The sequence below is a fragment of the Hyperoodon ampullatus genome, assembly GCF_949752795.1.
Source record: "Hyperoodon ampullatus genome assembly, chromosome: 2".
Lineage (NCBI taxonomy): Eukaryota > Metazoa > Chordata > Mammalia > Artiodactyla > Ziphiidae > Hyperoodon > Hyperoodon ampullatus.
Genome location: NC_136915.1, coordinates 103,330,992 through 103,343,581, shown reverse-complemented (window position 1 = coordinate 103,343,581; position 12,590 = coordinate 103,330,992). Strand labels below are relative to the sequence as shown.

The 12,590-nt window shown below is 46.6% G+C and overlaps 1 protein-coding gene across 4 annotated transcripts in view; it reads right to left on the bottom strand.

Annotated features, from left to right (window-relative positions):
- Nucleotides 1-12,590, bottom strand: part of VANGL1 (VANGL planar cell polarity protein 1) — a gene marked incomplete at its 5' end in the record, with an annotated part of 38,304 nt that overhangs the window by 1,725 nt on the left and 23,989 nt on the right. For 2 of the 4 annotated variants that reach the window (XM_079696853.1, XM_079696855.1), the window contains 3 exons: nucleotides 2,550-2,784; nucleotides 3,966-4,098; nucleotides 5,531-5,664. In XM_079696853.1, the coding sequence (XP_079552979.1) occupies nucleotides 2,550-2,784; nucleotides 3,966-4,098; nucleotides 5,531-5,664 (502 nt within the window). Of the gene's footprint in view, nucleotides 1-2,549; nucleotides 2,785-3,965; nucleotides 4,099-4,411; nucleotides 4,451-5,500; nucleotides 5,665-12,590 lie in introns of all 4 variants that reach the window. The other 2 variants (XM_079696854.1, XM_079696852.1) reach the window with 2 other exon arrangements.

The following is a 12,590-nucleotide window of genomic DNA, read 5'->3' as shown; positions in this document are numbered from 1 at the left end:
AGACAATTCATAAAAGAATAGAAAATTAAGACATGAAAAGATGTTCTATCACATTAATAGTTAAAGAAATATGACTTCAAATAATGAAAATATATTTCCCTCCTCTTAGATGGGCAATGATCAAAAAGAATGATGACATCCAATGCTGGCAAGGGTAAGGGGGAAATAAACGGTCTCATACCCTAAAGGCAAAAGTGTAAAACAGTAACATCCCTTAGAAGGACAATTTGGCAGGATCTGTACCTTTGATCCAGCTGTTCCTCTACTAGAAATTTATCCTTCAGAAATACTTGCATAAATGCACAAACACATATGTAAAAAAGAGGTATTCACTGCAACACTGTTTAGACCAGGGATTGGCAAACTTTTCTTTAAATGTAAATATTTTTGGTGTTGCAAAGGCACACACTGTCACAACTACTCAACTCTGCTGTAGTAGAGAGAAAGCAGCCGTAGACAATCTGTAAACAAAAGGGTGTAGCTGTGTCCCAATAAAACTCGATTAACAAAAACCACCAACCCCTGGTTTACACTAATGAAAGGTCTTAATCCAAATGTGCATCAGTAGGCAATCCATTAAACAAACCATGGTATTCAGTGGAATAAGACGCAGCTATTACAGGGAATGAGTCAGATCTGTATGATGGAGATTGGGAAGTACTGACATGGAAATATAGCCAAAAGACAGCTTTAAGTGAAAAAAGCAAGTTTTCAAACTTTACCTATATGGTATGAGATCCCATTTCTGTTTTTTTTTTTTTTTTTTTTTTTTTTAAACCATTTCTGCTTTAAAAACACACACACACAAACACCTGAAAGAATATACCCCTACTCTTTACATCAGTAAGAACTGTCTGGGCTAGGGGAATGAAAACTTCGCTTTGTACATTAGACTTTTCTTTAACGTTTAGATTTTTATACAAAGATTATTAGTTTTAATTCAGAAAAGTACACTTTTTTTAAATGAAAAAGAAAGCAACCAGGAAACTTAAAAAAAAGAAAAAACCTTGAAAAAAGGAAAACCACCACTTCCATTCTATGTGGTATGAGCTATCACTTTGCACATGCAGACATATTGTACTCACTTGCAACCACAGTGTTCAAAGCTTTCTGCATTCTGTTTTTTGTAACTTAATATTCTAACAAAGACTCTTCCATGTTTTAACAGGTGAAATACTGTAATATGTAAGCCACTGTTCTATTTTTAAGTTATTTCCAACTTGGAGTTAATACAGATTATTTTGCAAAAATCACGTGCCTATGTATTCATGAGTATAGCTGACCGTGCGGAGTACTTTTTCTAGGAGAGGGATTAGTGAGTCAAAGAATATGGGAAATGTTATGGCTTCTTACTGAATATTTCCATATTGCTTTTCTAAGGATCGTTACTGGTTAGTGACAATGCAACCAGCAGTTGTAATTACAAGGCAATGTATGAACACAGGTCCTTATACTACTAATATCACTACCAAGTGTTACATGTGTACTGGATGCAAGCTCACTTACTTTCTACCACATGATTTACATGTCATGCTGCCATATTTAATACAATTCTCATACAACAATCCTATCAGGTAGATACTATTATTATCCCCATTTTATAAAAGAGGAAACAAGTGAAGAGTAACTTAGGCAAAGTCACAAACCAATCAGGTGGTGGAGCCAGGATTTTTTTTTTTTTGCGGTACGCGGGCCTCTCACTGTTGTGGCCTCTCCCGTCGCGGAGCACAGGCTCCGGACGCGCAGGCTCAGCGGCCATGGCTCACGGGCCCAGCCGCTCCGCAGCATGTGGGATCTTCCCGGACCGGGGCACGAACCCGTGTCCCCTGCATCGGCAGGCGGACTCTTTAACCACTGTGCCACCAGGGAAGCCCCTGGAGCCGGGATTTGAACCCACTTCTGTTTGAAGAGAGGTCCTTTGCTGAACCCTTCCTCTACTTTGCCTCCTTGGCCACAGCCCTCTATTAGATGCATGGTTGTTTCTTGTAACAGCCCCAAAAGTGTGCTCATGTCATAATCCAAAAGAGCATTCAGTAAAACTAACGCCCTAAGAGCCAAAACACCAAAGTGATGGCACGTTTTCTATTGTTGATAATAATGGCTATTTATTTGGTCCTTATATTATGACAGACGCTGTTTTAAGCACTTCACATGAATGGACTCTCTTAGTTCTCATGACAACCCAATGAGGTAGATATCAGTATTATCCCCAACTTACAGACTAGCAAACTGAGGCACAGAGCCATTAGGCTCTTGGCCCAAGGTTCCCCACTAGTTGGTGGAGGTGCCAGGTTAAAGTGAGTCAACTTGGCCCCAGAATCCGCAGAGTAACCTGAACTACCACCTGGACTGTCTCTAAGTGAAAGTCTTTCCTCTGCTTGAATCTAGAGGCCTTCAAAGGCACATTTTAAAAACGACTGTACCAAAACAACATAAAATAAGTGAGAATCATTCATTCTTATTAGTTGGTGCTTTAGAGAAGCCTTTGATTTTATCATTCCTGGTAATACCCTAAAATGGGACTTTCCAAGCTCGGTGACAAGTCGCACCTTTGGGGTCATGCTGTTGGTGATGCAGAAGGCCAGGTGCTGCAGGATGCTCTCCATGCTGTGGTAGTGCTGCTGCCGGGTGGTGCGCAGGTACTTCTGCAGAGCCCGGGCCATGGAGGGGAAGATGGCCTGGGCGGCCTCCCTGGGGTCCATCACCTCCCCTGGGGCTTTCTGCTGCTCCTCAGCCTGGAGACGCTGGATGTGGATGAAGGCCTCCTCCACTGCAACCACCAGCCTGCAGGCGATGAAACACAGCAGTCAGGACCGTGGTGCAGGGCTTGAGAACAGAGTCACACTGAACGTGGGATGACTCCTCCCAGTCTGCCACCAGCTCACCCAAGGCTCCAGTTCTTAGTTGTCACTCCAGATGGTTGGGAGAGGAGGGAAGGGGAAAGGAAGGCAAAGGCAAAAATAATACGTGGAATGGGGGCTCCAGGGTGAGGTGGAAGGAGGCTGGGAGTCGGAGATGACTTCTGTTCTCAATTCTGCCACTAATTTACTCGGGAGACTCAGTTCAGTCCCTTTCATCTTTACAATGAAGGGTTAGATGAAAAGAGTTTTAAGGCCCCTCAAACTCCGGCTACAAAAGGCTCTGCTTGCACTGAGAGGTGGCTGGTGGTGCAGAAGCAGCCTTACAGAGAGCCAGAGCTGTATCCCCGGATCCAGCCGCCCATACCAGCAGCCCCTGGGAGAAAAGAAGGAAGGGGCCCAGCACACATGATGAAAACCATCTTTGTCCACTTCGGCTAATGTGATCAGATCTTGAAAATCAGCAAGAGCCTGGGGATATAGGGCGGGCCACTCAAAGTGCGGGCTGAGGGCCAGCAGCTTCATCATCAGTTGGGAATTTTAAAGAAATGCAAATTCTTGGGTGGGCCCCACTCTAGACCTACTGAAAAGTTAAGTATCCGTTGCGGGTAGGGCCCGGAACCTGAGATCTGTGTTTTAACAAGAGCTCCTGGTGATGCTTTTGAATGCTAAAGTTTGAGAAACACTGGAGCAAGATTCCCTCCAAAGGCCCAAGCAGGTCATGTTTATAAACTGAAATTTCATTCTGGTTAAAAAAAAAGTCTTACAGAGAACAGACTGTGGGTTGCCAAGGGGGAGGGGGTTGGGGGAGGGAAGGACTGGGAATTTGGGATTAGCAGATGCAAGCTGTTATACATAGGATGGATAAACAAGGTCTTACTGTATAGCACAGGGAACTGTATTCAACATACTGTAATAAAACAAAATGGAAAAGAATATGAAAAAGAATGTATGTATAACTGAGTCACTTTGCTGTATAGTAGAAATGAACACAACATTGTAAATCAACTATACTTCAATAAAATAAATTTTTGAAAAAGAGAGTTAGTATGCCATTCAAAAGAAAAGTGTTACAGGCATGCTAGTTTTGGGCGGTGGGCAGTGTACCTTGCTCTCCGCTTCTTCACCCGCCGTTCATGTTCCGCCTCCTCATAATACAACTCGTTGTGGCTCGAGTCCCTGCGCCGAGCAGCTGCGGCGATCATTGCCCGGGACTGACCAGTGGCGTTATTACTGGGGCCTTTGGGGGAAAGGATGATGGAGGAAGGACAGTTTTAATGCCTCGGGGCTGCGAAACACAGCAGAAAACTAGTCCACAGTCTGTCAGTACCGTCCACCCATCCCCTGTGAAGCACGTACACAAATCCCAAAAGTAACTTCCCAGAAGGGTGAACAGGACCCCTGATCTGCGTTCAAAATGCTCACAAGAAGAAGGAAATCTCCCCAAACCCCAACTTGATGAGTGGAAATGGAACTCCCAAGGAGATGAAGAATGCTTGACAATTAAAATGCTGGCCAAAAATAGCACAGACTATGCTGAAGATGTTACTTACCATCTGTTACATAAAGTTCCATTTTGGCCATAAGGGCAGTTGGAACATTCATTTCAGCGACAAGACAATGGGAGAGAATGAGAGGGATGAGGGGAACAGGACAGAGGAAAAAGAGAGTCAATGGCCACGGAGACATTGACCACACACGTGCTGGAGTGTCATGGTAGCCACAACTTTTACAGAAAATACCCAGGCTTGGGGTCTTGCAAAATGTCATGTTTATTAATACACACCTAGAACTCCTGGTCTCGTTCCCCTGACCACGGACTGCCTTAACTTTTCAGAAGGACGAGGCAGATCATATGCTTTCTTACGCATCATCTACTTAATGGCCTGGCTTGCTAGTGGGATTCTGCACTAGGTTTGTGAAATTTACCAATCCTTCAGGATTCACAAGCGAGTGCACATCTCATAGAGTCAAAAACAAAAAAAGGGGGAGGATATTGTCACTAAAACTGACACCGCCTATAAATCACTCGACTTGTTAACAATATGATCCTCTTCTAGGCTTTGCAAAGCTCTTGCCCTGACCCAAGGTACCTGGCAAGAAATGACACCGTGTCCTGTTTCTTGCACTTAACCATCTGATAGCCCGAAACACAGCTCTGATGTCCCCAGCCTGGCCTCCGGCCTCCAGCCACCCACTCAACTCTGGTTCTCAGCCAGGACTGACAAATGCCTGTAAGAATCTCACCAGAGGTCTGAATTATAGTCTTAATGGATTGGAGTAGCTGAATCTTCGGTAATTTATCCAAATTTTGAAAAGCAGCCTTTTCCTATGAGCTTTCAATGCAAGATGTTCACAGCAGGAGGCAGGAAACCCACATCACTACTGTTTCATGTCGTTTTCATAAAATCCTCAAATGAATGAATCTCCCACATATGCAGACTATCAATCAACATTTCTCTAAAAATATCTTTGTCAGAAAAAAAAAAAAAAAGGAAAGGAAGAGAAGACAAAAGAAAAAGAAAAAAGGAAAAATTGTTCTGAAATGAGAATGTACCATAAAGGCAGACCCTGAGAGGGGTAGAACCAAATGGAACATACAGTTTAATCTAAGTACTGGGTTGGCCAACTGCTCCCTGCACCCACCAGAGACACCACTTCAAGGCACATACCATCTACGTTGTAGACTTTCAGCCCCGCCATGTGCTTGGCTGCTCGGAATTTGGAGGCTGTTAGGAGGTTGGGGTTATAGATGGTGAAATCTTTATAGTAATTTTCCAGAACCACCAATGCCGCTCGCTGGATACTGAGAAAAGAAGGCAAAATTAATGCAGTTTTTCCAAGCAGGTCTTATGTGAAAAAAAATCCTCTTTTGGAGTCAGGTAAAATAACAGATCACCAAGGGTAACCGCACATAGAAGGCTCCTGGTTTCACCACATCTTTCGTCTCCAGGACAAGAATTTAAAGATGAAACTTAAGTCCCATCGTTCAGTGGCTTCTGTGCCTTCTCCCAGGCTACATCATTAGCCGCATCCCATCTAGCCAATAGGCGAGAAAGGAATGTTATACCTTCTAATTTAGATTTGCTGAGGCTACACAGAACGTTCCTCGTTTTCTCAGTTTACAGAAGAGCAAACTGAGGACCCCAAAAAGGTCAAGGACTTACAGATGGCTGCAGAGCTACTGAGTGAAACAACAAAGTGTAGATTCAAGTTTGTCAGGTCCTAGAGCAGTGTTTCTACCTACACCTCATTGCCCCTGATGGAAGGAATGTAGGGTTTTCAGTTTTCTGTAGGTCAAAACAACACCCACACGGGGCAAAGTGCACTGGAAAAATACTGGCTGCAAACACTAGTTAATCCTGATTCCTACTCTGCATCCCATCCATCCCAGGCCAGCAAGAGTTCCCTCTTTCAGAGGAAACAAGATCCTTTTCCCTGAGCCCCCTGAGGCCTCAGCTGAGACCTCACTCTTTCTTGGTCTACAAGGCCTCCTGCTCCGTGGGTTGCTGTTTCCAGTCCTCCGCAGGGGTGTGTGAAGAGGACTCCACTTGCCAGTGTCCTGCGATCTCTAACCTGTCACCAGCTTGGCCCCTCTGGGAGCAGCAGAGGAGCAGAGAAGAGGTAGCAGGGTGGCTGAAGGGGGCACCCATACTCGGTATTGGTTGCAAAAGAACATGCTCTTGGACACAGATACAGGACACTCACCCTTTCAAAAAGTGACCTGTAATAGCACAGCCAGGGATTTTACATACCTCATCTCATTTGACCCTCACAATCATTCAAGGGAAGAAAACCAAGGCTCAAAAATCTATGACCTGCAAACAGGACACATCTACCAAACAGCAGAGCTGGAACTCCAATCTGTTCCTTCTCCCAGATGTGTGGCCACTGTAGGACAGTGTACGTATGCACGGACCTCTCCAGGTCTCTTAGATGTCCACCAACCACCAGTGTGCTAAACTCCACATAGTTATTTATATCTTGCCCTTTATATTTTTCTTCCTGTTTCCCTGCTAAGTAGGTGAGCGTATAAGGATTATTTACAATAGCCTGGGCACGAGGATAGGGCTGCCTTCAATTCCTGGATGACCACACTGCCTTCTACAGCTCTCCGAGCAGCTCAGGGTTCTTCACACCAAGACAAGACAGCCCCTAACCCATCAGCTTGACACTCTGCCAATCCAGTCCTCAGCTCCCCTTGGGGCTGTGCCCCCAGAGTTTAACATGGAGTCGGAAAACAATCTAGAAGTCAATCAGCTCATCTCCTTGAGAGCAGAGTCATGGCAATGCTTTCTTACTCATATCCCCACAGTGCCTCGATCTGTGATCCGCATTCAGTTGGGGCTTAGTATCAACCTAGATATGCACACTCAGGCGGGGCTGGGGAAATCTGGGAAGACCAACTTCCAATAACAGAAGTATAAGATTCCTAAGAGCAAATCCACATTCAAAAGCCCTAGTCATTTAGTCTTCCAGTCGCCCACTCACCACTCTCATATTTAAGAACCTATGTCAGCCAAGCTCTGGGAATGCAAAGATACGGTGGGAGGAGCTTCTCCTTGCCGGCGGTGTATGCGGAACAGGAGCTCTGTGACCACCAACTGGAATACACGGGCTGAGGAAGAGCAGAGGAGGGCTTCTAAGCACCTAGGACTTGCGTAGGCATAAGAGCAACTTCCTGAGGAAGCGAAGTGGCCCTTGAGTTGAGGTCTGTGTGTCATAGATCTTTGTGCAAAAGTCCTCTTGGCTTCCACAGACACCCTGCCCGGCGGATCCCCGGCTCAGCATGGCCAGCCTCGGCTCTGTCCCTGTGTCCGTGACATTCTCCCACGGGCGGGGCACGTGCTGCTTCTCCACCTCCTGCTCCATCCTGAGGCTGACGGCGGCCTCTGCCTGCTTGCTGATCACACACGAACACTCCTTCCTATGCACCCCCACCCGCCTGCCCAGGCACTGCTTTTCCGAAGTCTCTGGGCTTCTTGGAGATGAGGAGCCCCTCTACACAGAAGTAGGTCTGTTCATGTGCACAGACTTGCCGCATGCAAGCTACTTCATGCCAGGCTCCTGTGCTGACATGGACACATCTCAAGGGGCCTGGATTCCAGCAGAGAAGTATTTCCCTGATCAAGATTTAAAACTTAAAAAGGCAACTCAGAGGTTATGCTCAGGCCCATCTTCAAAGCAAACCCTCTTGTGGTTGTGGGGTTTGGCTTTTCTGTTCAGTCAGCCCGCAAGGAGGGGCCCAGGGCATCACACTACCACAGCCGGGGCCTGCAAGGCAGAGAGGGAACGGCTGGACCGGAGCCTGGCAGCCCTGTTTCCCAACCTCTCTACCCCCAAAACCACCATGCTGCCCAGAGAAGGGATGTCGGTCCACACCCAGCTCTGGCAGGGGCCTTGCTCTCCAAACTGGGCAAGTCCACCATCAGCATTACGCCAGAGCCCTGGGTGGCCTGGGGCGGGCTCAGGGACTGGACAGGAGCCTCCCCAGGCTCTGGAGCCTTTGCTCAGAAAACCAAACAAGGGGCAGAGCTCAGGTGATGTTTTCTTCCTTCAGCCCCGTCTCAACAGAGAGGCACCAGAAAGCCCCAGAATCAGCTGTGGACCTGCCCGCCTCCACAGGCTGACAAGCTAACACGGGAGCTAAAAAAAAAAAAAAAAAAAAAAAAAAAGTTGAGATTTGGATTAAAATCCAATCTGCCTATCTTCACTTTTTTTTTTTTTTTTTGCAGTACGCGGGCCTCTCACTGCTGTGGCCTCTCCCGTTGTGGAGCACAGGCTCCAGACGTGCAGACTCAGCGGCCATGGCTCACGGGCCCGGCCGCTCCGCGGCATGTGGGCTCTTCCCGGACCGGGGTACGAACCCGTGTCCCCTGCATCGGCAGGTGGACTCTCAACCACTGCGCCACCAGGGAAGCCCCTTTTCACCTTTTTGAAGAGAGCAGACTACGTAATATATGATGTAAGTCTTGTTGGTGAGTCAGGGTGATCACCAGCCCGAATTAGGTACTGGGCTGTGCCTCGTATGTATCAGAGCGGGGTGTCAGAGCCCTTAGGAGGCAGGGGTTCCTCTTGGGGCCCATGCTGCAGTCACCTGGAGTACTCACAGCCGTTTTTTCTCATTCTTCACCATGTTATCTCTCACTACTGGCTACCAAAGTCATTCCTAGCTGCTGTCAACCTAGCTGCCTCAGGCAATGATCCTCTGTTCTTGTACCTCTTCAACCTTGGTATAAATAGAGAAAATGGGCTTTGCCGTACCGGAGTGAGGCGCTCTGCTCGGGCTAAGTGATATCCGCTCCAGTACGGCAGTCCGATGTCGATTTCAATCCCAAGTCTAAGGGCTTTCTCATTTCTGTTCTGGCTCCTGATTCATGCTCTGGACTGGTTGAGTTTGTTAGATAACTTCAGGATAAAAGAAATCTACGACTACTGTATCATTTGGCATCTACTGAGGGGACACCCTGCAGGGCACCCTAGCATCAGCCTAAGTTATGGCTCCACAATGCCAGGATGTAGGAGCACCCCTGTCCTCAGCCAATAATGCCAGGATGCAGGAGCACCCCTGTCCTCAGCCAGTGTCGGGGTTCAGAAGCCCCCTGCCTCTGCTCCTTGGCATCTTCCAAATATGGCATCTCACAGGGCCAAAGCAGGGCTGATTTCTTTCAGGAAGGCTTTTCCAACCCTCCGGTCCCCACTGACCTGTCAGGGGAGTCACACGGGCGAGGTTCGCTCTCCAACAAGCCCCTGGAAAGTCCCCCACGCACAGGGACACCTGTGGTGGCTTCCCCACGGTGCATGGTACTCGTTGGCTCAACCTGCACATTTAGGAAACCCTAGTAATTGCCACAGGTATAGGATCAGTTCTGAGCATGTATTTCATAAAACCATGGAGTTTCAGAGGCAGAGGGGCCTCAGAGATGAACAAAAGTAAACCCTTCAACTAGCCCCAGTCTCCGGACCAGACTGCCTCTGGGGAAGGAGGGAGGCAAGAAAAACTGAGCTGGTAAGAAATTTGCTGCCTCTCTTATGATTACCACAGTCATAGACAAAAGACAGTAACCTGATTAAATGATCCTCATGCAGAAACCGTGTATACGGGCAGGCAGAGCCTGATGTCCAGACTGATTGTGGACATGGCCACACCAAAAACCCATGGCAAGGAGCACTTTCCCAAGATACAGAACTCTGAGCTCAATAATTACTTCATTCCAATACACCCTCCCAGGGAAATGCCCCTTTTCACAGACCACATATATTTGTGGAAAACAGTGCATGGATACGCATAGCTCGTAACAGAAATTCACTTGAGACCTGCACATAAAAACACAAGTACAGGAATCCCAGATACGCCCAGAAAAGGACAACATGGATGATGGACTAGCCATGATCAGAACCAGAAGAAGTGGATGCTGTTCCCAGTGGGAAAGTAACCCCCTCAACTCTACTGGCTATTTTCTTTTCAGGACAAAGAGGGTGCAATGTGAAATGCTATGTCTAATCAGCTACAGAACATCTTCCAGTGTCAGTGACAACTGTCATACAAAACTGCCATGGCAACGGAGGAGAGGGCTCACCCTCGTGCTACATTTCTAAAACACATTTGGAGAGAAGCACCTCCGAACACAGTTCAAATTTTAGTTCATGAAACTCTGAAAGACATGTTTTTGAAAAATAAATTCTGAAAAACAAAACCAAACTGATGCCCTACGTATCTGTACCTCTGCAGCCTCTCCACTCTCTCTGACTGTGGGTTTACGATGCACACTGTAGATGGTGCAGGCTCAGGGCCCAGAGAGCATGACCCTTGACTCTTCCATTTATTCTTTGACCTTGAACAAGTTAACTCATTTCTCCAAAGCTCAGATTCTTCATCTGTAAGACGAGAATATAACAACACAGAAAACCCTGCTATAACACAGTAAGTGGGCTCCAAAACAGTCAACTGTATACATGTATTACTAAAAGGTTAATGAAGTGACTTGGGCCAGCCCGGTGCAAGTAGCTGGTCAGAAAATTTAGTGACAGACTGCAAGACCCAAATATACAGGTTTGGGCTGAGGTCTGGAGTCACCTGTGGTAGTTGTCTCATGAGCTTAAATGTCAATGGGGACAATTCCAAATTCAATGACTTTCTGAGCCTTCAACAGTTGGCACTGAGGCCAGGAAAAATACTGGAGACTCAGGAGTCCACCCTCCACTTTCCTATTTCCCAAGGAGAAGCTGCCTGCCTGGTTTAGGTTTTTGTTAAAGATTACATGAGATAATATATTTTAAAGTGCCTGACCCAAAGCAAACGGCTTATGAATGGTAGCACCGTGAGCTTACAAATCTGTGTTTGTTGGGGAGGCCAATCTGTCCCCTATGTGTACCTGTACTGCCCTCCCCACCAAGGGCTACCACGAGGGCACTACTACAGGAAATGAGCCAGGACCATTGCTTTCCTTAGGGACCTAGACCATAAAGTCATGCTACTCTCTGTTTTTATGCAGTATTTGCTGCCAACTCTCAGACTCCTGAAAAATCAAACCTGTAGCTACTGAGAGGCATCTGTGGTACAAAAAAGTAGAAAAAGCACTGCCTTGGAGTCAGAAGGCCTGGATTCCAGATCTGATCCTGCTACTCTGTAAACCATATAAGTTACTTCCCCTTTCTGGGCCCCGTCTCTTGGCTGATGATAGAGAGGGAATACCAACTACTGCATTTGGTTGTTGAGAAGAGCAAATGAAATACTGCCAGTGAAAACATTTATAAACTTACAGGATTATACAAATATAAAGTAGTATCATATTACTAATGAGTCTGAGCATTTTGTATCAAGGGATGGGGTTGGTTGTTGGCTAAAATAGTCACAGAGTTCCTGGACATAAAAGCATGATCCAATCTCTCTCTCTCTCTCTCTCTCTCTCTCTCTCTCTATATATATATATATATATATATATATATAATTATTTTTTTTTAATTAATTAATTTTATTTTTGGCTGCGTTGGGTCTCCGTTGCTGCGCACGGGCTCTTCTCTGGTTGCGGCAAGCAGGGGCTACTCTTTGTTGCGATGTGCAGGCTTCTCACTGGGTGGCTTCTCTTGCTGCAGAGCACGGGCTCTAGGCACGCGAGCTTCAGTAGTTGCGGCACACAGGCTCAGTAGTTGTGGCTCACGGGCTCTAGAGCGCAGGTTCAGTAGTTGTGGTGCACGGGCTTAGCTGCTCCACGGCATGTGGGATCTTCCCGGACCAGGGCTCGAACCCGAGTCCCCTGCATTGGCAGGCGGATTCTTAACCACTGTGCCACCAGGGAAGTCCCTCTACTTATTATTAATCAGAAAATTCTTGAAATGAAGAGAGTTTTAGCGTTCTCCCAAGCATAGACTCAAGAATTGAAGAAATCAGAGTCCATCTAGTCCCAACTCGCAATCCAAGCACCAACTCTTTAAAACACCCCAGAAATCATTCAGCCTCTGCTTGAAAAGAAAATATGCTCTCACTTTGTACTGAAATGACCTTATTTTAAGTTCTACCCATTGGTCCACCCACAGCTTCCTTCTGCACCCAAGCCCCTCTTTCTTGTGAAAGCCCATCATACACTTGAAGAAAACAACTGTGGACATAAACCTCCTTCCTTTTAACCTTCCTATTTTGCAGATAAGGGCCCTGAGGCCTAAAAAAGTATGTGCACAACACCCTGCCCCCCCCATACAGAGTTGTCTATTTCCTATTCATTCACTTTCCTC